Source organism: Punica granatum, chromosome 4, assembly GCF_007655135.1.
Source record: "Punica granatum isolate Tunisia-2019 chromosome 4, ASM765513v2, whole genome shotgun sequence".
NCBI lineage: Eukaryota > Viridiplantae > Streptophyta > Magnoliopsida > Myrtales > Lythraceae > Punica > Punica granatum.
Genome location: NC_045130.1, coordinates 925,838 through 953,626, shown reverse-complemented (window position 1 = coordinate 953,626; position 27,789 = coordinate 925,838). Strand labels below are relative to the sequence as shown.

General features: G+C 40.8%; 6 protein-coding genes across 17 annotated transcripts; 3 read left to right on the top strand and 3 right to left on the bottom strand.

The window, feature by feature from the left end:
- The first annotated feature begins 520 nt into the window (after positions 1 to 520).
- On the top strand, positions 521 to 11,427 carry LOC116203582 (protein-lysine N-methyltransferase EFM1). 8 transcript variants are annotated; one of them, XM_031535369.1, is made up of 17 exons: positions 521 to 679; positions 936 to 1,026; positions 1,382 to 1,556; positions 1,661 to 1,766; positions 2,293 to 2,375; positions 2,800 to 2,826; positions 2,936 to 3,099; positions 3,193 to 3,306; positions 3,869 to 3,949; positions 4,609 to 4,673; positions 5,164 to 5,220; positions 5,417 to 5,488; positions 5,593 to 5,841; positions 5,922 to 6,037; positions 6,545 to 6,658; positions 6,798 to 6,963; positions 11,093 to 11,427. In XM_031535369.1, the coding sequence occupies exons 1-16, from the start codon at positions 629 to 631 to the stop codon at positions 6,943 to 6,945; spliced, it is 1,713 nt and encodes a 570-aa protein (XP_031391229.1). In that variant the 5' UTR covers positions 521 to 628; the 3' UTR covers positions 6,946 to 6,963; positions 11,093 to 11,427. The 8 variants fall into 8 exon arrangements, with proteins under 8 accessions (XP_031391229.1, XP_031391232.1, XP_031391231.1 ...); XM_031535372.1 differs by lacking the exon at positions 11,093 to 11,427 and adding an exon at positions 10,628 to 10,762; XM_031535371.1 differs by lacking the exon at positions 11,093 to 11,427 and adding an exon at positions 8,653 to 9,353.
- LOC116203584 (protein CCC1-like) lies at positions 7,277 to 9,187 on the bottom strand. 3 transcript variants are annotated; one of them, XM_031535377.1, is made up of 3 exons: positions 8,923 to 9,187; positions 7,878 to 8,089; positions 7,277 to 7,751 (listed from the first exon to the last, which is right to left on the bottom strand). In XM_031535377.1, exons 1-3 carry the CDS (start codon positions 9,170 to 9,172, stop codon positions 7,377 to 7,379), a joined length of 837 nt encoding a protein of 278 aa, XP_031391237.1. In that variant the 5' UTR covers positions 9,173 to 9,187; the 3' UTR covers positions 7,277 to 7,376. The 3 variants fall into 3 exon arrangements, with proteins under 3 accessions (XP_031391237.1, XP_031391238.1, XP_031391239.1); XM_031535378.1 differs by lacking the exon at positions 8,923 to 9,187 and adding an exon at positions 8,371 to 8,647; XM_031535379.1 differs by lacking the exon at positions 8,923 to 9,187 and adding an exon at positions 8,194 to 8,326.
- LOC116203583 (UDP-galactose/UDP-glucose transporter 2-like) lies at positions 9,726 to 12,484 on the bottom strand. The gene is made up of 7 exons (XM_031535376.1): positions 12,016 to 12,484; positions 11,805 to 11,833; positions 11,480 to 11,681; positions 11,051 to 11,293; positions 10,847 to 10,948; positions 10,639 to 10,746; positions 9,726 to 10,239 (listed from the first exon to the last, which is right to left on the bottom strand). Exons 1-7 carry the CDS (start codon positions 12,139 to 12,141, stop codon positions 9,973 to 9,975), a joined length of 1,077 nt encoding a protein of 358 aa, XP_031391236.1. The 5' UTR covers positions 12,142 to 12,484; the 3' UTR covers positions 9,726 to 9,972.
- Positions 12,485 to 14,132: 1,648 nt separating this feature from the next.
- On the bottom strand, positions 14,133 to 16,954 carry LOC116206192 (protein-ribulosamine 3-kinase, chloroplastic). The gene is made up of 9 exons (XM_031538993.1): positions 16,804 to 16,954; positions 16,104 to 16,257; positions 15,825 to 15,915; positions 15,630 to 15,701; positions 15,443 to 15,531; positions 15,227 to 15,345; positions 14,845 to 14,985; positions 14,510 to 14,586; positions 14,133 to 14,417 (listed from the first exon to the last, which is right to left on the bottom strand). Exons 1-9 carry the CDS (start codon positions 16,904 to 16,906, stop codon positions 14,271 to 14,273), a joined length of 993 nt encoding a protein of 330 aa, XP_031394853.1. The 5' UTR covers positions 16,907 to 16,954; the 3' UTR covers positions 14,133 to 14,270.
- A 2,374-nt stretch (positions 16,955 to 19,328) lies between these two features.
- On the top strand, positions 19,329 to 22,162 carry LOC116202216. Of its 3 annotated transcripts, none has more exons than XM_031533667.1 (3): positions 19,329 to 19,561; positions 19,678 to 19,796; positions 20,282 to 22,162. In XM_031533667.1, exon 3 carries the CDS (start codon positions 20,303 to 20,305, stop codon positions 21,980 to 21,982), a length of 1,680 nt encoding a protein of 559 aa, XP_031389527.1. In that variant the 5' UTR covers positions 19,329 to 19,561; positions 19,678 to 19,796; positions 20,282 to 20,302; the 3' UTR covers positions 21,983 to 22,162. The 3 variants fall into 3 exon arrangements, with proteins under 3 accessions (XP_031389527.1, XP_031389526.1, XP_031389524.1); XM_031533666.1 differs by having other exon boundaries at positions 19,678 to 19,809; XM_031533664.1 differs by having other exon boundaries at positions 19,330 to 19,561; positions 19,678 to 19,830.
- A 1,057-nt stretch (positions 22,163 to 23,219) lies between these two features.
- Positions 23,220 to 26,798, top strand: LOC116206037 (peroxisomal membrane protein 11C-like). The gene is made up of 8 exons (XM_031538769.1): positions 23,220 to 23,399; positions 24,126 to 24,328; positions 24,668 to 24,742; positions 24,833 to 24,907; positions 24,999 to 25,079; positions 25,196 to 25,270; positions 25,364 to 25,537; positions 26,353 to 26,798. Exons 2-8 carry the CDS (start codon positions 24,137 to 24,139, stop codon positions 26,386 to 26,388), a joined length of 708 nt encoding a protein of 235 aa, XP_031394629.1. The 5' UTR covers positions 23,220 to 23,399; positions 24,126 to 24,136; the 3' UTR covers positions 26,389 to 26,798.
- Positions 26,799 to 27,789: the final 991 nt, after the last annotated feature.

The window sequence follows — 27,789 nt, the reverse complement described above, 5'->3', positions numbered from 1 at the left end:
ATAGCCTGTGAGTTGTATTGGCGAGAGCAGTTGTAATTTTGCCAGGAGATGCGTCTTACGTTTTAAAGCGCATTTATAATCAAGAGAGGTTATTGCTCATATTGAAGGTAGATCATGTGTTTTGAGTTGACAATGATAATAACAACCAAAACAATTTTTCGTTGAGAAGTGGGTCTAGCTTTGATTTGATCATAAGGTTATTGTTATTGCTCGGCAAAATGAGGGATTGTCAGCGGGTTTCGAATTAAGTTAAGATAAAAGTCTGTCTCTATCGAGCGGAGTTTAGATAGTTTCCGATGGATATTAATTGGTTCAGCCAAAGCCGGCTAAGGTTAAAAGCCTCGGCCCTCTTTCCATACAGAGATATCTTTGGGCCGTTCTTTCACCCCATGGCCGTTCCATGCGGGGCCGAACAAAGTTGCATTGCAGATGAAATAAGTGGGCGACAAAGTACAAACTTTGGGGTGCAAATTTGGTATCGAGTAAAATCTGGGGTGCGAAAACGTAAAATCCCTGTGGAAATGTTCTCTCCTCGCCCTACCCCCCCAAAGCTCGACAGAAGTAGCATAGCTGAAGTGATAGTGAACTCGGACTCATCAAACGGCACGCGAGACTGAACTTGGCAGCAATGGCCAGCTCGGAGGAAGCAAAGCTCGAGCTCTTTCTCGCATGGCTACAGGTCCAATTCTCGAACCTCTCATTCGATTCCTCTTAGCACCCAAACTAATTGGATACGAGGAATTTCCTCTTCCTGTTCTTCGACTTGAACTTTCCTGGGGGTTAACTCTAACTGAGCTGCAGTTCCTTGTATCTGCAACCCAACCTGCAGAGTATTCATTGACGGGCTTACTCTCTTGCTAAGACGACGATAGTGAGCTTAATATGTGCTTTGATGTGGTTCTGATGCTGACGAACTGTTTAGCTGTTAATACCAGGCGAATGGCGCTGAACTACGATGCTGTGAGATCCAGTACTGTGGCCCCAATAAAGGATTTGGCATTTTCTCATCCAATAACCCTCCTGATGGTTAGTTTAGCATTCTGCCTTTTTGTGTTTGTCTATCAGATATTTAATCGCTTCAACGTTCTCGTAGTTGGCTGTGATCACGTTGCAGCTCTTGGTTTGATGAACTCTACAACTTGTTCGAATTTTCATTAGGCTTCGCCAGTCAAAGATAAGAAGGTTTTGAGACAGATTTTCTGTGTAGTTCCGTTTGAGCTTGTTAGTGCTCCGATTAATTATGAAAGTGGAGTTTGTACTCTTTCTAGTTTGTCTAGTCCTCCCTTTCTTCCACAGTATTATAATTGGTAATGTATGAGGTGAGGTCGAGCCCGTGGTCAGTCTCGAGAATATGATGGATATGTATGGTTAAAAATTGCAGGGGTTTTCCTTGTTGTTCCACTAGATTTAGCTATTACTCCAATGAGAGTTTTGCAAGATCCTCTAATTGGAGCAGAATGTCGAGCAATGTTTGAAGAAGGAGAAGTGGATGACAGATTTTTGATTATTTTATTCTTGACAGTGGAGCGCCTCCGTACGAACTCTCTGTGGAAGCCGTGAGCATTAATTCTGCGTAGTTGACCACATTGTGTTAGTTCTGTTCCTTCACTTCCGTCACATTATCCCCGTGAAAATTTATTTTGTCGAAAATTTATGTTAGGTACCTTGATGTGCTGCCTACCACATTTGGGAGCCCACTTTGGTTCACCGATGATGAGTTCTCGGAGCTGACAGGTACAACTTTACATCATGCAGTGGAGTTGCAGGTAAAATATTCTCTTGTTGCTGTAACTTCACCAGTCGATGTTTGGCATATCTCGAAGTATCTTTGTGATCGAAATTTCAGCTTGTAAGAGTAATCACTTTGTGGGAAAATGAGTCCTCGAGTCTAGAGCACTTGACTGACAATCTAGGCTGTGTACGACAATGACTGTAGAATCAACAGACACAGTGACTGTAGAATCAAAAGATGTTGTAGGTCTGCAGGCTGGATATAGACATGTCTGAGCTACGTCTTTCAAATGGCTTGGTGGTAAGCTTGTCATTAGTGCTATTGCAAGCACTTCATTCATTTAGAAGAACCCTTATCAGGATGAAGACCAGGCCACAAGACAATAGCCATCCAAAATTTATCGCTTATGTAAGAGATTGAGTTGTATAGCATATGAAAAATGTATATGGTTATAATAGTATATTAACTATGATACTCACTCAACTGAGGTACATTATCCACAGGTCAACAACTTCCAATATTTTGCACATGTATGTCGCTAAATTTGATTTATTTATCAGAGAAAACAATTGCGGTCTCTGTATGAAGAGAAGGTGAAGAGCTTGGTGAAAAAGTTTCTTTCTCTTGATGGGGATACAGAAAGGTGGGTCCAAAGAATCATCTTTTTTGTATCTGGTTGTATTTGGCTGTATGTTATCACCCTTTTCTCCATTGGTATTGTGTGGTTTAAGTATTCCATGGCCTCCAGATGGCATGAAGTATTAGATGCAACCATTGCATGACGAGAGTACCTTATTGGGTCAGAAGTAAGCATTTCGAGTATCGGGTTTCCCACTTACTGTTGCCATTTAAGCAGCTGTTGGGTCTGTATAGGAATATTGAACTCGGAGACTTTACACATTTTTGTTGATCATAAATAGATTGCCTCACCTAAAGTTCATCACTACTTGGTTTACTTGCGCCTTTTTCAAAATGCCTTTTTTCTGTAAGAAGTGATTTATTATCATTATAAACATTATCACATGTTAATACCTGATGACTGCCTTTGTTGTCACATTGTTTCCCAGAGATGTAAGTTTTGAAGATTTCCTTTGGTAAGCGGATTCTCACTAGATTCTTCATCCTTTGTGATATACCTAGTTCCTTTTTTGACTTATATCCATCTCTAATGTTTGCATCCCTGCTGGAAAACTGCTATTGTAGGGCCAATTCCATATTCTGGACCCGTGCTTTAAACATTCCTCTCCCACGTTCCTATGTTTTTCCAGAAAAGGAATTGGATGGGAGGTTTTCCAATAATGACAATTCAGATGTTTCTAATCATGAGGTTGCTTTTAAAGAAGTTGCTGATGCAGAGGATCAGAAAAGTGAGCATGCTGTCTCCAATGTTATTCATTGTTGTGATGTGACTCTTTTTGGAAGATAGCACTTGTCATAATTTAGAGTCCTAATCATCGCAGAATCCAGTGGCCATGTGGCTGATGGCATAGTCACTGAAGCAGCCTATGTGGCGGTGCAAGATGAAACCGTTTGGGTTGAGGGTCTTGTACCTGGCATTGACTTCTGTAACCATGGTATGCTATCTCCTTTGATTCTGCATTCATAATTGGTTGTGTTAAGTATTAATTGGTGTGAGATTTACTTGAGTATTAGAAAGAATGTAGTTGAATAGTATGCCTAAAAAATGATGGAGCCTTTGTTGGAATATTTTCTCATCAGTTAGTTCTTTTGAACTTTTCACAGTATGAAGTAGGCCTGGTTCTTCAACCATGTCCTGGCTTTTCGCTGATATTCATAGTTTACTGGTAACTTATAAGTTTCACTAGTTTCATTGAATTATTTGGTATACCTGACAGTGCCAAAGAAGAGGAAAAAGTCATAAATTGTGAACTGCTGAAGGCTGTCTCCTGGATTTGTAAAGAAAACTTATCTGCCTAATGATATATCTAAAAAGATGGGTACAAGCTAATACACATATAGATAATGTTTCTAGTGCATAGTATGTATATTAAATCTTTGCAAGCTTGCATTTCTCATTTGATGCTTATATAGATGCTTAATGGATAACATTTTGACATTAGACTCCGTTCTGAAAGTTTTCCGTGAAATATTGCTCTGTGGCAATTGACTGGTCAGATTTACAAGCCGTAGCAACATGGGAAGTTGATGCAACAGGATCTACAACAAGAGTTCCTTTCTCCATGTACCTTCTTTCTGGTAATAAGCTCTGGTTAGTATAATATAGTTTTACCTTCAATAATTATCTCTATAGAAGAAAAGAGAAGAAAAGAAAATTATTGAGGTACTTCATCATCCTATTCTGGGTGCCAAATTTTTGGCCCCAGCTTCCAGAATTTCCCAAAGATGTAAACTTTTAGTCTAGAAACAGGATGCTGACATGGGGAGCAAAGAGGTCATGTAAGAGATGAAAATCAAGAGTAGCAAGCATTGGCTAAAACTGGATTGAAATGATACTTGAGGAGAACTAACGTTAGGTTCTTTTTCCAGTGCATATCCCTCCTCTTTCTAGATTCTCTAACCCCTTAAATTCCACCCCTATATGGCATCATATAATGAACGGAGAGAAATAGCAGAAAGATGCTAGTCTGATGGTTTATAAATGCCAAGACTGGGCATTCGAGGTGATTTGACTTTATATGATTGGATAATTGGAGTCTGGTTACAGTAATATATTATAATATTGTAAGTATCCATCCATAGAGGCTACACATGATCATGGTACTGCATTGCATCCGTCATTTTTCTGAGGGTAAAGAAGATTAATTTTGACTCTATTGTCCTCATCTTCATTGTACTCATCTGGTATAGAGGGAGCATGCAAGTTGTACTAACCTATGTTTTGTTCCTTTGAAAAGCTGAACAGGGTCAATTCCAGAAAGAAAAAGAGATTCGTATAAGTTATGGTAACAAAGGCAATGAGGTACTCACTTTAAGGCTGAATCAGCATTGTTATGCTTTCTTATATCATAATTGAGGTGTTATATCTGTGTCTTAGGTGATTCATCAATGATGTATTCTTACTCTTCCTTAAGTTGCTGATGTTGCATGCATATGCAAACTTAACTTTTCTCATGCATTGCCTTTATTCAAGGATGCACTTTAAAAGTGGCCAAAAAAGTATGCACTTTAAAACTCAATTAAGATAGCCTTCTTCCTATTGACATTATGATAATAACAAATGGTCTCATGGGTCTTCTCGGATGCATTGCTGTAGTTATGAGCTATGCATTTCTTGATGCCTGAGGAACATTTCTCGATTTTTTCAGTGGTTGCAGTTCCTATAAATAATGTTATAATGTATCTCCAGTACATTGGGACTACATTTGCATTGACTCGTATGCTCAGATTTTGTCAATTGATTGCAATCTGAGCCCTTGACTTCCAACTTTCTGAGCTACATCATCATGCAGGAGCTGCTATACCTCTATGGATTCGTCATTGATGATAATCCAGATGACTATTTAATGGTAGTACTATTGCTCATAGTTCATGTTCGTTATTGATTCTAGTTTGACAGATCAGAATACTTCGTGTGCTAGTCTCACTTGAGCGTCTTTAATTTTTATGTAATATTGGTAATTGACGGTGCCATTTCCTGGAGTGCTATATACATATAGTGTACAATCTTCTCGGGCCAGTGCTTGATTTCTGTGAGTTTTACAGGTCCATTATCCAGCAGAGGCAATGCAAAGCATTCCCTTCTCAGAAGCCAAAGCACAACTTCTTGAGGCACAGGTCAGCTTATATTTTCCTTCAGATGTTCGATTTATGTGAGCAATTTTCAGGGACCTTCACTTTTTCTCTCCTTTTCTTTGCACTACTGTATTTGGTGCTGTCAGAAAGCTGAACTGAGGTGCCTTCTACCTAGAAGTTTGCTGGATCAAGGCTTCTTCCCAAGGAGGGCCTCAAAAGATAAAGGTGATAACAAACAAGAAATAGAAAGAGCTGCCAACTTTAGCTGGAGTGGTCAACGCAGAACGCCCTCCTACAGAAACAAGCTAGTTTTTCCAGAGAATTTCTTGACTGCTTTGAGAACTATTGCAATGAAAGAAGAGCAGCTTTCTCAAGTTACTCACTTACTTGAAGAGGTGCAGCTTCTGTTAGCTAATATAACTTTTCAGATATTCTCCTCTTGACCAAGGGGGGTTAAAGTTACTGCTTTTTATAGCTTATTGGATCTGGAGAGGAACGGGAACCATCAGATACAGAAGTTCGAGGGGCTGTCTGGGAAGCGTGTGGGGATTCTGGGGCCCTGCAGCTGCTTGTTGATCTTCTTCAGACAAAGTAAGCGACAGAGTTACTTCTTGATTCTCATTATATAAGTCCAACGAACAAACCTGGCCATGGCCCATGAAAAGAAAAAGTTCAAAGAGGCTATAACGGTTTGTTTTGAAAAAGTATTTGTACTTAAAATTAGGTTTTGAGTAGAATTCAGTTGTCAGATGAAAAGGGCAATGGGAAAAAGTATCGAAACCTCATAACCCATAATTGAAGAACATCTTCAACTCCGTTCATCTAGACAAAAATTTACTGCATGGATTAAAGAATTTTGGCCTCATTAGTTCAAAGATATCATGAGATGCTCTCTCTCCCCTCCTCCAGATGATGTTCTTTCCTAACAAACTCTCTCTTCCCACTCTTTTAAGTTCTTTGAAATCAGAATGTTGACCAAATGGGGGAGAGATCACCTACAAACAGGTCGATTACAAAAGTAATACAATAGTGAATTTTTCTCTGTTGAACCTGTTTGTCTTAAATAGTATGAAAATCCTTATTACTTCTGATGAGCAGGGTAATGAATTTGGAAGAGGGTACTGGAACCGAGATGTCCGATGTTGATCTGCTGGAAAAAGTCCACATTTCAGAAATTCCTGAAAATCACACTAAGCTTGACAATGTGTTAAGGTTGTAAACCTTTTATTGTTGTCTCTCTTTTTCTTGATCATATTGGGAAGGCTAACTGCGTCCTTCTAGAGGAAGGACTATCATTACCATATTCTGCGCTCATTCTTGTGTCTCAGTCATTACACTCTTTGCGTGACAGGGAAATTAATGACCAAAAGGAGCGAACCGCGATTAGCAGGAACCGATGGTCCGCCATAGTGTATAGGCACGGGCAGAAGCAACTGGCGCGGTTGTTCCTCAAGGAAGCGGAACATGCACTGCAGCTCTCTCTCAGTGACGGCAACTAAGATTGCCTCCATTCCTAGGTACGAGGAATCCTCCTTTCCGAGTCTTCTTTCTTTCGAGTAATACACACAGATAAATTATATAACCTGTTTCTGATTATATAACAATAATAATGCTTTTCAGCTTGCTGGTGTTCTTATTCAGTGATTACTCCACCTAGATGTAATCTCCCGTATTAGAACACAAGGCTTTCCTCAGTTACACTCAATTTTCAGAGTTTTAGTCGTCTTGCTCCCTTCAGCTTAAATTAAAAAGTTAACAAAATCAAAGATTAACTTGAAATTCAGAAATTAACTTAAAAGTTTCAGATATATTTAGATCAACAAGTTGACATCTGCTACACAAGGAAAACTCAATACACAAACACAAAGATTTTTACACCACTCTCTCTCTCTCTCTCTCCCCCCCTCTCTTCCTTGTCTCCTCATTCTTTCTAGCCAGCTACATTCCTCAGTGTCCACCCAAGCCCGTAAGCAGCTGAGGCTGCTATAGCGCCATTTAAGACAGTCACCATTGCAGAGCCCACATAGCTCTGTCCCACAATCTTTGCCTTAGTGATCCCGAGAAGGGCGAGGGAGATCCCTGAGAGGACACAGGCTCCCACGAACTTGATGATCTCGCTGTCTGTAAAAGGGATGAGGATTATGAACGAGAGGAGGGGTGCACTCCCGAAGAAGATGAAAGCAGCGAATGTCACGAGCCCATTTTTCCAAGGCTTGTAGGCTTCTTCCGGAGGAAGGATCCCCTTCTGCGCCATCATCTTCTCGTCCACCAGTATGTCCTTGTACTTGGCAAATATTCTCACCACCTGCAAAACAAGTACGGGATCTTATCAACCAATTGACCATTTGATTGACCGAGAAAGGAACTCCTTTCTCGAGCCTTTACTTAGTAACTGTACCAGCCTTCTTAGCAATCTTATAAGAGTACATACCGTGGCAGCATCTTCAGTGGACATTCCGAGCATTTGATACTTCTGGAGCAACTCCATCAGCTGAGGCGTGATATGATTAGTGACATCCCATTTGGTGACAGCCCTCTCCTTTGCAGCCACATCGTTCTCAGTCCCGCTCGAAATGAAATCTCCAAATCCCATTGATATTCCATCTGCCACCAGGTTCGCGAAACCGAGCACCAAGACATCAACTGCATAGAGGAGAACAATAGGCTTGTGAAATGATGGGAAGTTCTACGTCCCGCAGATATTCTGCTCCTATGAGTACTAACAAGGGAAAGCTTGAGAAACCGACTCGACTTGACCATCATTGCTACGGTCAAGAATCCCTTTCCTTTCCAGCACTCTTAATTAGGTGACTACAAGAAAGCCACTTGCTGCAAAAAATTTTGATCCAACCGGGAATTCCAGAGGCAAAAGTGACAGAAAATAAAAATTTAAAAAGGAGTGGAAAAGGACGAGGAAAATAAACCTGTAGTTACCTCCCGCAGGCACTCGGCCACCTGAATATTTACCACAGATGTTGGTTTCTTTTGAAACCTTAGGAAAGGTGGCAGTGGAACCGCATTGGTGTCTTTGTCAAAATGGTTGTTGGCCCCTTTTGGATAAAATTGCATGTGTTTCTATAAAATTCACTCTTCTTATGTCTAAAGCAAACATTCAATCAGAAATTATTTATTTATAGTCCCAACCCGACTTACCTTGAGATCTTGGGAAAGACTAAGGTCAACTAACTAGAATACTTCCAATCCAGAGATATGTCAGGATTCTCAGCAGGACATGATAAGGCGAGTCCCGATGAGGACAGACTCGCAGAACTGCAGATCAGTCATCAAGCTATTATGTGTTACATATGTCCTCATTATTTCAATCGACTAACAATGCACTGAACTCAACATTTGTTTGGCCGGCTTTGAGCAAGAAGCAGTGATGGATACGACACTGTCCTCCTATTACACGAAACGTCGCATGATATACAAAATTAATGCATATACAATGCGGTTTGGTAAAATATTATATGTACCGGAGGAGAGGTGACCGGCGGAGATGGAGGAGATAAGGGAGAAGCAAGTGACAATGGCGTCGAGCCCAGCGTACACAATGCTCTTCACCAACTCCCCCTTCCACGGCTCTTTCGGCCTCCCCCTCTCCACGTCGTCGTCGTCGTTGTCGTTGTCGTTGTTCCTCTTGTTCTCTCCTGGTCTGAGCAGCCGTGTACGGCCATTCGTGTCTGTACTGTTCTCCGTCATTTTCCAGTCGAAGTGCGTCATCATTCCAGCTCCTGTTGTGTCATGGAGCTGTTCCTTTTGTGCATTTTACAGTGTCTCAGCACGACAAGAAAATGGTCCCGAGACTCTGAGAGGGTGAAAGGGTGTCAATCATGCGATGTCCTATCTCGACACGTATTATTGTTATACCAAGTGTCAGTAAAGAAAAGCTCAGCTTGTGATTTCATGTTCGAGTATCTGCCACGAAGAAAAACTGATCCGAAGGGCAGTAGTCACATATGTTCTTGTCGAGAAATTCGCACCTCACCGTGTACGTAAATTGCACCAATATTACTCGAGTAGTATATATCATAATAATTATTTTAATTTAATTATAGAAAAATTTCATTAGTTATTTCTCATCGCATCATTTTTAAAAAAGGGTCATCTAAGATTTTCTTGTTTTAGTCTATAATAAAACATCCTGTGTCGATCATAATCAGTGATAATAAATAATTAGTTGATTCCTAGCAGTCACGTATGTGTATATATATATATATATATATATATGTATATATGTATATGCCATCGATAATTAAAATGATAATCTGCTCCAATAGTCGGAGAATGTTACTCACTTTGTGTATTCCATATCTATCAGTTTGCAGCTTGATGGATAATTTGATAAATGTATAGATATAACTAAAAGGTGAAAAATATTATAATTAGTAAAAGGCTATATAATATTCTTCTCCTTGGTACTACTCTCCAGTTATTTTATGTATCCCTTGCTCCCCAGCCCCCTCGCTTTCTTTTCTTGGTGAACCGAATGTGCACTCTCTGATGGCAGCTGATGTTGCTAATCTTCAGACTAATGGCCTTCTTTCCTCTTCTTCCTCTCTCACACGATTGTCCGATCGAGCCATCTCTTCCCAACTGGGAGATTTCCCATTCCCGATGTCAGGAGATGATGAGATCGAGGCTTTCTTCTTTGGCTTGTCATCACTGGGCAAGAGCTTCAGTGTGATTCCCATTGCTATGAGCAGGAGCCCAGTACCATGCTGCTCTGTTAATGGCTTTGTGAAGATCAAGTATGATAGTAACAGAGTTACTGCCTTCCTGGCTGTAGTCACCTGTGATTTAATTCGACCAAGCAAAGAGACCCATCGGAGGATTTCAAATTTCAAAAAGAACAAAAATTCTGTGCACTTGGAATTCATGAACATACTCAATGTAACATGGGGCCTGTCCTTCCTTAGATTGAATAATTCGTGTTGGTACTGAGAAATCTTTCCCATTCCCATCCTCATTTTTCAAAAAGGTGGAAAACAAGGCACATGCATTGTTCTTCCTTGAATCTGTTTCCTTCCCCAAATGAGAATAGAGAAATGGAAAAGATTTTCAGACACGAACATTTTTAAACAGGAATCCTAACTAGGGTATTGGTATATGCATTACATGCCATCCCCTGTTTCATGCTGCAATGTGGCCTAATATCTATTTCATAACAAATTGGAGCAGGGGAGGGATACCATAGCAGTTGTAGCAGCCCCGAATATGGCAATTAACGAGAGGACAGAGACTTGACCAATGAATGTTGCCATGGCTTCAAAAACAAGCACGGCGTACACGTACGGGTGCTGCAAAAGAATTGAAAATGAAATGCGACAAAAGGAAGTTAATTAGAAATATTGTTCTCGGAGGAGATGTGTTGAAAAGTATGTTTGACGATTCGATTACCTTAGAGCACGAAGTCCATGCTTTGAAGAGTTCCCCTGTTAAAATCATTGGTGGGACCAAGAATGGTAACCCGACCACAGTTGAACAGAACAGCATCTCCGTCTATGTTCAAGAAGATAACAAAACCGATCACTTTATGTAACACAAATTTATGGGCGTTATATGGAGAGATTGGTATGTGGGATGTGAAAAATCTTAAATAACCTGGGTGGTTTCCGGATTCATGGTGAAAATGACTTCTTGCAGATTGCCCAGAAAGGAGTCCATGATCAGGGCACCAGAGACCATGACCACACCGATCACACTGAAGTTGGGAGATGTCTGAGCATCTGCCAAAGTGAAGAGGATCAAACCCACAACTAAGAGGATCGCGGAAACGTATTCTCGTGGGGGGTATTTCCTTCTCAAACCCGGGATGAAGGTACCCATTATCATTACCGGCAGAACCTGAAATTCCAGTGCTCTCTATTAGTATGGTACCCGAAAAGGCTTTCATAATCAGTTATGTGGAACATGTGCTGTGGAGACATTTGATGGTATAATATTTGATATTCTTAAGCAAGAAACAGCTCGTAAGTGTCCTTTAGGGGATCGACTGAGTATTTGCACAGATTTACAAGTAGTCTCACTAGCCTTGGTTGATTTAAACATGAGCTGAGCAGGGTAATTGAGAAAAGCCAAGGACCCTTTTGTGAGGCCATGGGAGCCCATAAGAACTGCAGACAGTTTCACATAAGTCTTCCATGGATTCACCATTTGCTTGGTGGTGAAGCCTTGAAGATAAAGCAGAAAAAGGTACACAAACCCTTGCACAAATGTGAAGTACCATCCATAGCTGCAGCAGTTGCAAGATAAAAATTTTATATTAATAAATGTCTGATAGAAATCCAACCAAAGCAAACGTTAGTAACAGGAATGCCTCGTCATATTTTCTTAATCTAATTGCTGCATCACTGACCTGAACTGAAGCCTGTTGTATACGTACTCCTGAAAATTGGAAAGGTGAAGTTAAGGACTCAAAAACTTTTTCCCAGGTAAAAATCAGTTCTCCTAATAATAATTCAGTAAATATCAGAACTTTTTCCCATCTCCATATCCTCGGCAGCTGAACAAGAACTGGCATAGACATAGATATAGACCAAATGCAGGAAGAGAATGGAAAAGAATACCTCACAAACGCCATTGACAAGGTAACCAAAGAAAAACCCAGAAGAGCAGATGAAGAACTGTTGCCACCTTGGTCTCTCTGACAGATTAATCCCAAAAAGTGACAGCGACTGCTCTTCCTTCTTCATGCCTTACTTTTTGTTGTATGATGTTATGAGATGATCAGAACATCAAAAGGAAGACAGTAGTGCAAAAACGATATGGCCTTAGCTCTGGAAGTCTTTGTTGCTGTGGGCATAAATAATCCAATGTTGGGTTGGCTCTGTGAAAGAACAGAGTGGGATGGGAAACGGTGGAAATATGCAGAAATTAGTACAAAGTAACGTCACATTGATGCATTGAATTTTAGAGCTCCTTCACCGTAATCCTAAAGAGAGACAGACAGACAGGGAGGGGAGAGAGAGAGAGAGAGAGAAAGAGAACCACCCTTTTTTTCCCCCCCAGTGAAGTCTTCTTTGAAGAAGAAGAAGAAGAAGAAGAAGAAGAGACTGGGATGGAATGGAAGGGCGGTTCGTGGGGCGGGGGACGAGTCCTGGCGGTAGCTGTAAAATTAATTTTCTTTTTTTGGCCACAGCTGTAAAAATTAATTGAGAGATATATAAAAATTCTCCGGATCTTTTAATTTAATTTAATTTAATTTTTTTTCTGATGATTTTTTATTTTGTGCCAAATATTCGCAATCCTATTTATTTGACTTTTGACCAGAAAAGTCATCAAAAGATTAATTGTTGAGTGCTGATATCAAAGAGTTAGGAACCAGAGGACCACCAGAAGAAAAGGTCAGATAAAAATCTGGCAGAACGGTATCAATTCATCGAGAGTTTGACCAGTAAACCAGTTTAATTGTCGAGAATTACGCCACGAATGGATGAGCAAAAGCATGAGGTTATCTAGGAAAAATTGCAGACGGCAAATGTAGTGTATAGCCATTTCATTCCATTTTTTGCTTCTTATGTTTCCCGCCTGTCCTGAATGAAATAATCCGAGAAGGTTTCTATGAGTTCACCCTTAACGCAAAAATGTTGTAAGGCAAACTTACAATTAAAGGGGAAAAAATAATGTAAAATTCTCACTTGCGCTTATACAGATTTGAGCCCAGATGAGCTGAAATCTGTATAGGTCCAATGAATATTTTACATGGTATCACAACAGGTTACGCTTCTGCATGTCCACGTGAGCTCACATCACGCCATGCCCTGTATGTCGAGTGCAGCCAAAGTGCACCTTATGTTAGTCTCCCTGGCCCAAGCACGGAAGAAGAGCCCGACTCGAGGTCAATTGTTGAGGGCGAATATTTAAGGGCACATGACAACGTGTATGCAGAAATAGACCACACGTTGCACGTGAGGGTGGGTGTTGAGGATATTATTCCCACATAAAAAAGTTGAATCAAAATCCATTGATTTATATGAGATTTGGATATCACCACTTATCAGCTTGAGTTTTTAAGTGGATATGGGTCCGAATTCATATGAATCAAATGAAAATTTAATAAATAAAGATTAGTTTAACAGTTTAAGTGAATTAGTCAAAATTCAACCTAGTTTAAATTGGATTGGTCAAGATCAGTTAAACTTCTAGAAGCTAGGGTACAATGGGAAAGGTCATGAACCAAGGGGATGGACTGATTTTTATTTATTTTTTATTTTTTGTGATGAATAAGGAGATGGGCTGATTGACTTCGATAGTTTTGCCCATTTGTTCACCCATATCTGCTAATGGCGGCAACACTCTTCCCCCCCAAAGCAAATTCTGGTTAATGGGCTCGACCGAATTTACCAAATCTAGCAAAGCCCCTAAAATACATATAATTAAAATAAGTTAGACACGGAAATTATGCTTTAAATTTATTGGGCTCGGGACAGCAACAAAGTGCTGAGAAAAGCAGGCCTTGAAGCGAAGAAGCCCTGAGACTGATTTGACTCCCGCTGCTAATCGTGTACATTGCCGACGCGCCTATGTGCCGAGTAAGTAAAGGAAATGAAAATAAAGCAGCACAAAAAATTTTCAGTGATAAAAATCGAATTTGAAATACTCTAATCCGTGGAAATATGTCGCTGTGGTACACTTCCTTTCTCGGTTTGGGGTTTCATTACTGTCTTTTCTTCTTAATGAAGAATAAGTTAAGCAGGACCTGACGTGAGACCCTGCGCATAATCAAAAGATGATATATATAGTATGATGAAAACAGCCGGAATATACAGGCTGTGCTGCGCATCATCTGATTCGATTAGTAGCATTTTAAGTCTCGATGCTTTCATGCATTTAATGTCCGTAAGTAATCATCTATTATGGACATGGCAGATGGACGGTAACCCGAACCGAAGAGGTTGTAGTGATTCAGATAATGATACAGCAAGTACAAATCTCTCCTCTTCTCGAAACCCGGTTGTTTCGGCATCACCTATTTAAAAGAAAGTTTGTTGATGAGAGATATAAAGATGAATACGCCATATCCCAGCTCGCGATGCAATGATCAGAGAGGACTGACTTTACCTGAAAATAGGCGTTATAGAACGATCCTCCGAAACCAGCACACCAGGACATTCCAAACTCTGCCTCACTGTGGCCATCTACAGAAATATTCAAGTTACAGAAGAAATCAGTAAAGCTTATTCAGCCATTCAATACATATAATATTTAATAAGATTGCAACAATTGAGATAAAATGAAACAGCTGTTCGAGTCCACGTCGCAATTTTATTCACATCTCTAACCCCAATGTATAATTGAATTTTTCCTCCTCTTAGGCTCCAACAAGGAAATAGTTCAGAAAAACATATCAATTACCAAGCTCTGGAGAACAAATCATGCGGCAATCCTAAACTTACAGTAACAAGCAGGATCAAGTATGACAGGTTCTCCATTCTTGGCAGAGAATATATTTCCGCTCCATAAGTCTCCGTGAAGCAGGCATGGCTCTATAACCACATTCTCAAAGAGAGCTCCCATGCTCTTTATCAGTCTTTGCCCTGCTATGTATAGCAGTTGAGATGAAAAAGAAATATAACACAGGGAGCAACGTTGTATGATTTAGCTCCGACACCAAACATAGTAACGTGAATGTAAAGATTTAATTGTAGATCGAACATAATAATACGAATGTGATAACTCCATCAAGAATTTTTTTTCTGATGTAATGCTACCACTCAAGCTAGTGCTAACAGATCGAAGGAAATTCACTGTCAACATATGTTCAAGAGCAAGGTAAACCTCTTTCATAGATAGTTCGGTCTCCATACTGGTCTAACGCTAACTTAAACTGGTAACCAAGTCTGTGCTCTCCATAAAACTGAACCCAGTCCGATGACCAAGTGTTTATCTGCGGAGTACTGTGAAGCAACGTATAGAAAGAAGCTGTAGTTCAAGTTGAAAATGAATTTCACTGAAAAGGGAAGATCATTGAAGGGAAAAGCAAAAGCAGGTTACCTCCCAACAGTGTTATCAACATCAAAACCAAAACCCTTCTCGGATTTCCCAGCTTTGTGCATCTCAGCGAGTTTTCTCCCTAGAACAGACTAAGGGGACACTTTATAGGTCAAATAATGCGTGAGCTGACTCAAACTTATGATCCCATCATACCCAATATGACGAAATGAATAAATTTCTCTTTCACCTGATCAGCTCGTGCTCCAAACTCTATGAATTCCATGATAATATATGAGCCGCCTGTTGGAAGAGATCCGTACTATAAAATGCCACAACACATCATCAGTGGAACTTCCGAGAATCATTCAGCAATAATACCCAAGTACAATATCTCACTATTAAGCTCCAAATATGCTGATGAATCAACCAAGAAGTAATGCACCTTGAACGGCTTAGGCACACGGATGGTTCTGGTCTCGTACATGGCACCTAAGCCAAGAGCTTCTGCCTCAAACATCAATTGTCCTATACTCCTGACAGGAGTATAGGACAATTGACCAAGAGAAATCATTCACGTGGTAGATTTAAGTAACACAAATATGTTACATGGTACATGTGACTTCCAACCGGTAAAATAGTATTTTTCTTGTCACCATTTAAAGCTTTCAGATGATCTGGTGTCCCAAAACAGAAACGGATAAAAGGAAAAGGGGGAATATACCGGTTTGTCTTGACAAAGAGGGAGCCTGCATCAGTATCGTAGCGTCTCGCAACATTGATGCAACCCCCACCAACAGGACTAATCCTTGTGATTTTCGTTGCATTTCCCTCTGAGAGAATCCATTCGCTGATTGGATCATCACTCATTGCTGCCACTGCTTATACATAAAACTCATAAATTCGACAGACACCATGCAATCCCACTGGGAAAAATCACAAACAGCTGTAAACAAGACAAGAGACTATAGAGGACTAATATCAAAGTGGTGACCATAATTTGACCGGGCAATAGTCGCTTCTATTTATACAAAAAGGCACCGAGTTGGTCCAGTAAAAGCTAAGCTGATGAGCAAAAACCAAGAATAACCATCTTCAGGGGAAATTGGTTAAGAACATATAGATGTCAAAAGAAAAATATGCCCAAGAATCACAAAAGCACTACTGGCAGCTTAGTATCAACAAACAAATTCGATAAATGCCCGAATACTGAAACAGCATTAACCGCAGAGCAGCTTCACATTTCGTACTGAGATAAGAACAGTCATTGCTAGTTCTACAGTCCGAAAATCCACAAACTTCCATTGACAATCTAAAAGTAAAGAAATTGCGGCGACAAGCAACACGGTGCAGAAGGAAGTAAAGCGAAAAGGGTGGTCGACATGTGTAATTTTCTTGAAAATCAAACCCTCCGAGAACTTCACCTGCAACTTGCCTGGGCTTCGTGAAGGAGAATCGTGGAAGACGAGGATGAGAAGGGAGGCAAGAGCCCAGACCCACAGAGAGACCTCCCACGTTCAATCCCATTCTCTCTCTCTCTCTGCTCGGGGCCGTATCTTCGAGTTTTTATTGGTTGCAGCAGTTTACCCGCGGGAAAAGTTTTTACACCCCTAACTTTACATATTCTTAACTTTCGGTCCCTGAACTTTCGGGTGCTTCCCCCAGTAAGTTGGGATTGCTCCCTGGCTTGAAGTTATATTATTCAAAATATATAGTTATGGACAAAGAAGCGCTCTGCTCATAGATACAAAACCAGAACTCTTATGGGAATGCCGTACGAGCTCATGCACAGTTTAGGTCAAAAAGATGAATATGTCCGCCATTTGTTGAGCTTGTCTTTGAATCGTGGAGAGGAATATGTTTCTTGGGATCACTTCTGTTTTACGATCGAACAACGTATGGAGACCAGACTGCTTCCCTCCGTGTTCTTCGTAGAGTGACTCGTAGTTGCAGCAGAGACAGCATACGGGGCATGAGGACTGTTACTTGAGCCGCACATCAATGCATTGCAGATGGGAACTGTGGCTGCACTCGGGCATCACCAGCAAGACTTCTCCCTCTTCGTACTCCCCCAAACATATTGAACGCCTAGATGCCGAGACAAAATATTAATCAGAAGCATATTCATCATATTAAGAAAAAATTTCCGAGCTCACTGTGTATCTTCAGTCGAGCTGAAAGCCTTGTGGTCGAACAATATTGTCGGAAGAGCGGTTACTGGAACAGGTTGGACTCCATTTCCACCAGCCTGTCAGCAAAGATCGGACTCCACAGTCACCGAAGACTGGAATACAAGGTACGAGCAGAAAATCTGACAGAAATGTGACCGATAGAAGTCCATATATAGATTTCCAACAACTTCTCCTAACACAATATAAAGAAGTTAAGGTAACTGCGAATTGGGTTAAGACATTCAATGGCACAGTCGAGGTCCAATTAAATCGGGAATGGTCAGACTTCATCGGGCTCAAAAGAATATTCAGCCTCAGATTCCGGTTCCTGAAAACTGTAACTAGCTAGAGCTGCAGAGCAAGTTAGAAACCGATCCATTCAAGATCGAACCTTGATTCGATCTCAATGAAAGGTGGCAGATCGGTTCTTTGCACCCGTGTACAGAACAGTCTAGTGCAGACGAACGCATTCGGTGTTTCACTCAACGCCGACCCAATTGCAGTAGTAAACAAATTCATCTCTGATCCATCAAAAAATTCATCTCTGAAATATTTCCACCTGAGTCAGACTCCGTTTGAAAGATGAACAAAGAAGTTGAACAGAAGAAAACACAGGACGACTCCTCTGAAGACGACTCTTGATATATTTGCTATTTTTTAGTATTTTAGTTTGAGTATTTACTGTTTAATACTTGATGAATTGTATAAAATGCTAGTAAAAATAATAAATATGTATACTAATCACGAGAAGTAGAAATATAAAACACTTCAACGAAAATACTAAATATTTGAACCGAAAGTGTTAATATTATCATCATGTGGTGCAATGTTGGACCAACCTTAAAAGAAATTCATAAAGACAGATACTGTCAAGAGTGGACTAGGAGAGTCAATGGGATAGGTCAATGGTAAATTTTATTCCGAAGCAAGTGCAATAATTAAAGGCTGGCCACGATACGAATAATGAAAAAAGGAAAAGGAAAGGGAAATATTCCTCTTTAGAAATCATAGTTTTCATTCACATTTTTCAACCTTTTGTTATCAGAAAATTTTGAAAAAAAATAAAATTTTATAACCCTGTATTTAAAGGAAGTATAAAGCATGTGGTTCTTTGCTTCATCAATCTAGGAAACGGACATGCTATATAAAAAGGAGTTCGCAAGTTTATAGATCGACTCGACCTCAAAATTGCCTCACAAATAAATTATTTTCAAGTATTACTATGACTAGCAAGCTCTGATAGCATTCCATCTGCAAGGACGGCGATGGCAGTGGAAGAGAAATGTGCAAATTGTTGTTTCCGACCTATGTGATTGGTTATAGCTATAGGTTCATTGTTTGGATTGCATCTTGAAGATGAGCCCCACGAGAAAAATCTATAATTATTTTCACTATTGAAAAGATAATGATTTCCATTATAACCACGGAAGTTGATAAATCATAAAGTCAGTGGCATTTTGGAAAAATCAGGACCAAGCCCGAGGTGAATTCCGTCAAACTAAAAACTACAGCCGCCTGCCGCCTGCCGCCATTCCCTATGAGCCGACACCCACGCACGTGGGAAAGTCTACACCACCAGTCACCACCGAGACGACAAAAGGGTCCACCAGGGCCCAGCTTGCACGTGTCAGATTCAGCCACGTCACCGCTTTTGCCATCGTAATTTGGCACGAGGAGAATTTGAAAAGCAGAAGATTCAAATTCTTAACCCCATCCCAACGGTAACTTTACATGTAACCTCGGTCGTTGGATCTACAGTTATGATCGACGCAACACTTCATTCCCTGTCCCGAGAAAACAATTCATTTTCGTTTGTTCCGTTTCTAGAGAGAGAGAGAGAGAGAGAGAGAGAGAGAGAGAGAGAGAGAGTTTGAATCTTTGAATGTGGATAGTGAGAGTTGAGATTCCTCTGATCACTCGGCAGTTTCAGAGCAGATTCTGGTTTGATTGCTGACTTTGGAAGCATACCCAGTTCGTGATTTTGAGAGAACATGTATTTGCAGCTCTAAAGGTTTGAGGTTTATCTCTCTCTCTCGTGCTTTCCTTCTCAAATTTTCACCTGAGAAATGTTGAGTCTCCGTTTCTTCTCCTTGTTCTTCGGTTCTGATCAGCTGTCATCTTAATCAGGAACTGCGGTCAAGGTCCTACGTGAATTGTGTGTGTGTGTGTGCGTGTGCGTGAGAGAGAGAGAGAGAGAGAAAGAGAGAGAGAGAGAGAGGAGGAGGAGGAGGAGGAAGCACTCTGAGGTAAACGTCTCAGGTGAATCAAAGATTTTTTGAGGTATATGTCTTAGTTGCTGTTTACGGTGGTTGCAATTATCGTTAGTTTGTTTTTGTTTGTTGGTCCTTCTGAGAAGTGAAGTCGAGGACATGTTGAACATTTATATTGTGGATCAAGAGAAACATGTTTATCTTAATCATTCATTTCATACTGAGCTGAACACAGAGCTTACATTCACAAATCTACGGCTGGAACGTTCACTTCTTTCTTGTCCCTGACAAAATTTGATTTGTGGTTCGTCTAAAATTTAGCTCTTTGCATCATTAAAGATTCTTGTAGTAATTGATGTTTACCCATTCTTTGGTGTTTTCTGCCTGTCCGAAAGCTAAAACCTCAAGTAGGATCGCATTCATTTAATGGTCGCAACTGCTAGTTTGCCCTTATCTGTGCGACTGTCTTTCCTTTCTCCTAATCATCTCTGAGAGTATTATCTATTTCTCTCGAAATCCAGTGGCATACAGAGCCTTGAAACATGGTGGAAGAAAGAGAAAATGAAGCCCCCATAGCTGCCCGGTCGGCTGATGAATGGCTGCTGCATGCTCAGGAGCTTCTCCCTTTGGCTCTTGAGAAGGCCCGAGAGGTCAAGGCCTTCCCAAGTCGATGGAAGACAATAATTTCGAAGCTCGAGCAGGTCCCCTCGTGCTTATTGGACCTGTCCAGTCACCCTTGCTTCTCCAAAAATGCTCTCTGTAAGGAGCAGTTGCAGGGAGTCTCTGCGACTCTGAGGGAATCGATGGAATTGGCTGAATGCTGTTTGAGGGAGAAGCATGAAGGGAAACTCAAGATGCAGAGCGATCTGGACCTCTTGACGGGTAAATTGGACTTGAATTTAAAAGATTGCCGGGTCCTTGTGAAGACTGGTGTGCTCGGGGAAGCGACTTTACCTCTAAGTATCAATAAATCTTCTGACTCCGAAGTCCATACGGGTATAAAGGAACTTCTCGCTCGGCTTCAAATTGGGCACTTGGAGGCAAAACACCGAGCCCTCGATGCCCTGCTTGGAATCATGAAGGAGGATGAGAAAAATCTTATCGCTGTAATTGGGCGAAGCAATGTGGCTGCTCTAGTTAATTTATTAACTGCCACAACCTCTCCTTTGATTCGGGAAAAGGTTGTAACAATTATATGCTGTCTCATTGAGTCGGGCAGTTGCGAGAATTGGTTGATCACGGAAGGCGTCCTCCCGAGCTTGATCAGGCTGGTGGAGTCGGGCAGCCCAACCTCTAAGGAGAAGGCTGTGATTTCACTCCAGAAGCTGTCGGGCTCTCCTGAGGCAGCCCACTCTATTGCAGAGCATGGTGGAACTCGTCCTCTAATTGAGCTCTGTGCTCACCGTGGTTTGACCCTGCAGTCCTCCGCTGCTTGTACACTGAAGAACATATCGGCTGTCCCTGAGGCACGTCAAATACTGGCCCAGGAAGGACTCATAGAGGCGATGATCGATCTCCTCGAAAATGGGGCATCATTTGGGCCAAAGGAATGTGCTGCCCAATGCTTGCAGAACATAACCTCAAGCAACGAGAACTTGCGGAGGTCCGTGATTTCCAAAGGCGGGATCAGAGCCTTGTTGGCTTATATTAATAACAGTCTGTTACCCCTGGAACCAGCGGTAGGGGCAGTGAGGAACTTGGTGGGGACGGTTTCGTTGGAAGGCCTAGTCTCAGCGGGTCTGCTGCCGTGCCTGGTCCATGTCATCAGGTTTGGCGCCCTAGGAGCTCAGCAAGCTGCAACTTCAGCAATATGCCGGGTCTGCGGGAATGATGATGCCAAGAAATTAATAGGGGAGGCTGGAATCATTCCCCTCCTGATAAACTCCCTCGAGCTGAAATCGGACACCCTAAGGGAAGTCTCTGCTCAGGCCATCTCTTCCCTCATAACAGTTCATCAGAACTACAGGGAGGTCAAGAGGAACGACAAGAGCGTGCCCAATCTGGTCCAACAGCTCGACCCAAATCCGAGGAACACTGCAAAGAAATATGCAGTGTCGTGTTTGTTGTGCCTCTCATCCAGCAAGAAGTGCAGGAAGGTTATGGTCTCTTACGGGGCGATTGGGTACTTGAAGAAGCTGACCGAGATGGATGTCCCGGGATCGAAGAAGCTGCTCGAGAGATTGGAGAGAGGGAAATTCTGGAGTTTGTTCAGTAAGAGTTAGGTTAGGCACGACTATAGTGCCACTATCCTTTCCCATTTCTGTTTGTGTGATGATCAATATCTCATTGTCTATAAATTATCCTCTAAAAGAAAATGTGTGTATTGGGACATGGAGTAATGAACTGCAGTGTGCACAAGCTCCTTGCCCTGCCTACGCAAATCAATCATCCTATTTCGTCTATATGCTACGATCTCATATCCTAATCCTACATATATTAATTAAGCCCTGCGACATTACCCTGGGCCAATTGTATTATCTCAAGCTCGTATTACTGCAAAGTTGTGTAGTAACTTGATGAATTTTATTACTGTATAATGGTAAGTGGGTGGCAGAAAATATAATAAGTAAACGCACTTTTTTTTCCATGAACCTAATCCAATCTTAATATTTTATTTAGCAAATAAAAGAGCACAGGTGAATCCACAATGAAAATCGCACTTGTAACTTCTTAATTGACATACGAGAGAGTGTGCTATTGTGTTACACTCATTTTCTCTTGCAACCATACTTAGATAATTGTATATTCTTATAAATCAATAGTACATTAATTTAATTTCCAAATGTAGATTATTTACATGTATAAAAGTGGGTCTAGCACGATGGTGCACGCCGCTATCTGACAATCAAAAGGTTGCAAATTTGATACCTAATGGGATTACCCATACTTTATTAGTTATTAAGATTTCTATTTCATTGCACTAGGCTCGTAAGCCTCTCATATAATCGATATATATATATATATATATATACACACGTAATTAGAATGACTAACATATGGAAAATAATATTCCTGTCATCATCTCCATTAGCACGGGCAAGAGCAACAATATTTCACCCATAAAAAGGAGCAAAAAAACAAACCTCTATAAATAAAATGTCCAACTATTAAAGAGGGATGTAATGCTATGAAAAACACTCTTGCTTAATAGGTTTTATATTCAATACTAAATGAGATTATCCGTATCAATTTATTAATTGTTAATATTTTTATTTTATTATACTATGCTTATGGGTTTTTTTTTAATAACCGAAAAGGCAATAAACTATGGGGCAGTGGCTCTTTTGCCAAAACTTTGCAGGAAACTTGAAGGGCTTGTTTAGAATAAATCATACCTTGAGGATCGTATTGAAGGAGCTATGGAAATTGAGGGCTTTAAATCTATCTGACCGGGAAAAGTAATAAAATATTAAGCCCATGCTCCCCGCCGTTTGGTTGAGAGGACTGAACACTGCTAGTCTCGACGTTGTCGTATGCGACCGAACCAAACAATCCCTCATCACCCAAGGAGAACATAGAAATTCGCACTCCCTCCATCTCCATCTCCATCTCCATCTCCATCTCCCTCTGCGCTCTGCAATAAGATTGTGATTGTGACTTTCGAGGACGGATAATCTGAAAGTCAGCTCTCCCTTCAAGGTGCGTAATCGATCATCTTGCAACTGGTCGAGAAATCGTTGCTTCTGCTTGATTTCGCGTTTCAGTCTCCCTTCCTAGGTTTGGATTTCGTTCTCTTGATTTCCGATGGAGTGGTTGCTATAATATAGATGATTGCAGCTGCGAGGAATGTTTCTTCTGGTTTATACAGTTCTGTTAAGCTTCAATGGCGTCTTTCGGTGGATGGATATAGACTCTGAATGGGGCGTTTTTGTTTGAACTCGAGCTTAGGGCTACAGAGAATACGTTTAATTGGTTTTCTTCACGAGCCGTAGTTGTAAATTCTGTACAGTGCTGCTGGTAGACAGGATTTGCCTTTTTCACGAATAACGATGTTTTGTGTATATGCGTCTTTCTTTCTGTTCCAGAGAAATTAGATGGAGAGTGGAATGGAGAGTGGAGCTGAGAATGGATGTATTATTGCACTAGAAATGGGTCTTAGGATTCATTTATGCTGATTTCTTGCTCTCTTCTGTTACATATTCGAGTGGAGAGTTTATCTCTAGAAATCAGTACTCAGCTATCATGCTCGACTGATTTCGTTTATTCGCTTCTAACTTTGCGAGAAAGAGAAACAGCTAACCTTAATTGAAAGTTTACAACTCTATACTTGAAGTTTGTGCATCCTTTTGTAGTGAAATTTATATTATTTTTTCCTCTCAAATCCTCGGATGGAAGTGTGTAATATTAGCTTTGCTGCTCTAGCAGGCAGATAAAAGATGAGTTCGCTAGATGTAGCTAGAGCAGAACTTGCTCTTGCAACTCTGTATTTGAACAAGGCTGAAGCTAGGGATAAGATATGCAGGGCTATACAGTACGGTTCGAAATTCTTGAGCAATGGAGAGCCTGGAACAGCCCAAAATGTTGACAAATCAACAAGCCTGGCGCGAAAAGTCTTTCGTCTTTTCAAGGTGAGGTTGTATTTTTCTAGAATGTCAATCCAATTGAATCAAAATGTTGATTGGTCAGCTATTTCATGTCATAAATTATTGTTCTGACCTAAACTATAGTGAAGATGGCTCTTATTGGCTAGCATATGTCCATTGCTAGCGTGCCTACTTCATTTGCAGCTGATAAAAATGCCCCTGATAAATTTTCCTCTTCTGATGTTGAAGGGATAATACTAAGGCACTAATTTTTTATCTGCACGCACTAATTTTCTCCATGTCTATTTCGTTGATGCAATTAACGTTTTGATAGTTCTTTATCGATGATCAGCGTGCACTCATTTTTGGTCTTTAAATTGGCAGTTTATCAATGATCTGCATGCACTTATTAGTCCCACACCAGAAGGAACACCGCTACCACTTGTTTTGCTTGGAAAGGTATGAGAAAATTGCTGCGCTGCTAGAACGGTTTGCATAATTGGTGCAATGCTTCTGCTTTCGGTGGCTTGACATTTTTCTTTGTTGCAGTCTAAAAATGCGCTGCTATCAACTTTCTTGTTTCTTGATCAATTTGTTTGGCTTCATAGAACTGGCATATACAAGGTAAATAAACACATTGCTCTTTTCTGTTTTATAATTGGTTTTGGTTTGTTGCTGAAAATTTGATAAGAAATTCAATACAATGTCTTTATAGAACAAGGAACGTGCTGAGATAATTGGTCGGGTATCTCTGTTCTGTTGGATGGGCGCCTCTGTATGCACTACTTTGGTTGAGGTCTGCTACACCTCCTCTCTTTCTAAGTGTCCTCTTCATTTTGTGAAACATCCCATCTAAAGAAAGAAGAGGAAGAAATTAAAGGAAAAGACTAATTTTCTGCCATTGTGCATCAGCTTGGGGAGATCGGCAGGTTGTCAGCTTCAACGAAGAAGTTAGCAAAAGAGCTTAAGGGCAGCGATAAGTATCAGGTACTTTGAGTTGCACTCCTATTCATGGGTTTAAATCTATCATTTTCCTTTGTTTTCCGTACCCTCCGATTCACCTTATCTTCTCTGGTGCAGAATGAGCAGTATCGTGCAAAGCTTAGAAAATCGAATGAGAGAACCTTGGCCCTGATTAAGGCAGGCATGGATATAGTGGTTGCAGTCGGGTTGCTTCAGTTGGCACCGAAGAAGGTTACTCCCCGTGTTACAGGAGCCTTTGGATTTGTTAGCTCTCTCATCTCATGCTATCAGGTAGTCTTTAATTCTATGTTCCACCTATATTTTCATTCTTTATGCCCCTCTCTTACCCTTATGTATAGTATTGGTGGTGTTGTACTTCGGGCTGATGGTTGTGACATAACCTGAGGTGATCTGTCTGCGCATTCACGGTATTTAGGTCAGGGAACTAGAAAGTAGATACTAAAGGGCCCTGGTTGTTCAAGGTCTTACTTTCTTTGAGGGGGGGAAAAAATGGAGGCCCCTTTTTTTTTTTTTTATAAATGTTTGGTTCATTCAGAACCTTCTATAAATAGATAAACATTTAGGTCAATCAGTAAACTCTGTAATTTCAAGAAATAATATTCTCAAAGTATGTAAAGAATTTTCTGAATGTCATGGCCAACTCCCTCCAAGGTACCAAATTTTGTGGTCAGCCACAGCCTGCCATCCTAGACAGTGGGTTGTGGCTGTAATGGCAGAGGCATTAGATTTTGTGAAATGTTAGAACAGTGAAATTTTTTTTGAGTTATATCAGAACATTCATAAATTAGCAATTTTCAAGAATTCAGTATTCCTGGAATCTTCTCCAGCATAAGCAGAAGAAATGAAGCAATATTCAACAGTATTCATCCTTTATTGGTATGATAATGGCCCAGCAAACTGGTCTTAGAGTGATCCCTGAAATTCAATCACACTAAGCAGACAGTATAGATTGGACTTGTTTATCTGAAAATGCTCTGTCCTCGAGTTCACATCTCTCGATTACGCAGGAGTTGTTTACTTTACCTGTTCTTTCCAGCAAACTGCACATAGATTTGCTAATGATATATGCAACTGTTTTTGTATAGTTGCTTCCATCACCGCCAAAGGCAAAGACTTCCTGAGGAGGGATTGCTGTTGTACTCAAACAAGCTGCAATTGATGGTGGTGTAAGTAAAACTGCTTGGAGCAGCAACAAGTGAGTCCAGAATTAGGATAAGCTCTTTCCTTGACCACCCTCTTGGTGGCCAGTACTCAAGTTTCCCAGTTCTGTCTTTCAACTTTGTTGCTGCGGTTGGCTCTGTTCCTTTAACTGGTCAAATAAGTAATAATCTGCTCCACTGTTGTCCTATGGGTTAGCGAGGTTCGTAGTGTGATAGCTCAGGCAGTTATATTTATATTCATAGTTTGCTTCCTCATTGGCTGTGTAATGAATTCTCCATGGGCTCGATTTGTCTTGGACCTTTATTTAGTCGGGTATTCGCTGCTAATAAGTGGAAGAGGGAGGTTGGTGCTTGATGCCTTTTCATCTTGATGCCCGAAAGAGTTAGCTCGTGTCTCCTTTTCCTATCTTCTTTGTGTATGCAGAAAGTCGTTTGGCCATTCCATTGTTTGGATGCATAGATGCCAAACAATTTAAGTCGAGTACTTTTTAGTACAAGGCCAGGTATTTTCTGATCCGAGTCAGATTTCACCTGGGCCGACTCGATCTTGGCTATCTGTTCCTTGGCTGCAAATGGCACAGGCAGAGGGAGAGGTTCGTAGTAGTATGGCTATGAGCAGTGGTGGGAGACTATAGCAATTCGAGTTTCTTATTTGATGGAAAATGAATTTCCTAGTGTGATTCTTAAAATCTTTCCCTTTTTTTTTTTTAAATTAGTCTTTTTTATGCGAAATGGATTTGACTAAAGTTTGTCTACGCTGTAGTACAATCGGCTAGGGGTTAGGATTGGGTTGGGGGGGGAGTTAGTAAGAACCACGTGCAGTGTTGCGACTTTTGGGCCATTGTGCACATGCCCCATACCAATAACTCAACTTCCCATTCTTATTTCCGCTGCTTGAGGAAAGCCTTTTATGGGACGCAGCAACTCCATTCGTGCGTGGACCCTACCATCGGAACAATTTTTTTTTTTTTAATCGAAGCCCCCGCCCCCATTGCTTCTTTTGGGATTCTTGGTCCCATGTTAGGTCGCACTCCTTTTTCCAACATTGATCCTCTTCTGTTCTTCATTGGTTGCTCTAGAATTGTGAACGCCTTATGATGAGAATGATTTGACGATGTGTTCCGGTGTCATTTCCTGTCCGTTCATCGAACCGTATGTTTCAGTTGGTCCCACTTTTCGTGACCATCTGGTGAAACTTATTTCCATTCAATATCATGTATCCCATCACCAAAAGTTGATGCGATGATTATCGGATGTCGGTCCTGTAAAGGTGCAGGTGAAAGTTGTGGGGCTGGAGAGCAATTAAAAATCGAAGGGATTCATTTCCCTCTCATCAGTGTAAAAGGAAAAGGGAGGAGAGAC

Bases quoted from the DNA above. Each gene is read 5' to 3' on its own strand.
- LOC116206192 (XM_031538993.1), bottom strand. From the start codon at position 16,906: ATGGGATTGAACGTGGGAGGTCTCTCTGTGGGTCTGGGCTCTTGCCTC. The intron at 16,258-16,803 runs GTGAAGTTCTCG...ATGTATAAGCAG, and splicing joins GAAGCCCAGGCAAGTTGCAG to TGGCAGCAATGAGTGATGAT. The intron at 15,346-15,442 runs GTAACCTGCTTT...GTTGCTTCACAG, and splicing joins GTTGATAACACTGTTGGGAG to TACTCCGCAGATAAACACTT.
- LOC116203583 (XM_031535376.1), bottom strand. From the start codon at position 12,141: ATGAAGAAGGAAGAGCAGTCGCTGTCACTTTTTGGGATTAATCTGTCA. The intron at 11,294-11,479 runs GCTAGTGAGACT...CTGGAATTTCAG, and splicing joins TCATGTTTAAATCAACCAAG to GTTCTGCCGGTAATGATAAT. The intron at 10,240-10,638 runs GTATCCCTCCCC...ATTAAATCACAG, and splicing joins GGGCTGCTACAACTGCTATG to GTGACTACAGCCAGGAAGGC.
- LOC116202216 (XM_031533667.1), top strand. From the start codon at position 20,303: ATGGTGGAAGAAAGAGAAAATGAAGCCCCCATAGCTGCCCGGTCGGCT.
- LOC116203582 (XM_031535369.1), top strand. From the start codon at position 629: ATGGCCAGCTCGGAGGAAGCAAAGCTCGAGCTCTTTCTCGCATGGCTA. The intron at 3,307-3,868 runs GTATGCTATCTC...TTGACTGGTCAG, and splicing joins CATTGACTTCTGTAACCATG to ATTTACAAGCCGTAGCAACA. The intron at 4,674-5,163 runs GTACTCACTTTA...ATCATCATGCAG, and splicing joins ATGGTAACAAAGGCAATGAG to GAGCTGCTATACCTCTATGG.
- LOC116203584 (XM_031535377.1), bottom strand. From the start codon at position 9,172: ATGATGACGCACTTCGACTGGAAAATGACGGAGAACAGTACAGACACG. The intron at 8,090-8,922 runs GTACATATAATA...TCCTCTATGCAG, and splicing joins CGCCGGTCACCTCTCCTCCG to TTGATGTCTTGGTGCTCGGT. The intron at 7,752-7,877 runs GTATGTACTCTT...CTTGTTTTGCAG, and splicing joins CCACTGAAGATGCTGCCACG to GTGGTGAGAATATTTGCCAA.
- LOC116206037 (XM_031538769.1), top strand. From the start codon at position 24,137: ATGAGTTCGCTAGATGTAGCTAGAGCAGAACTTGCTCTTGCAACTCTG. The intron at 24,329-24,667 runs GTGAGGTTGTAT...TTAAATTGGCAG, and splicing joins AAGTCTTTCGTCTTTTCAAG to TTTATCAATGATCTGCATGC. The intron at 24,908-24,998 runs GTAAATAAACAC...ATGTCTTTATAG, and splicing joins ATAGAACTGGCATATACAAG to AACAAGGAACGTGCTGAGAT.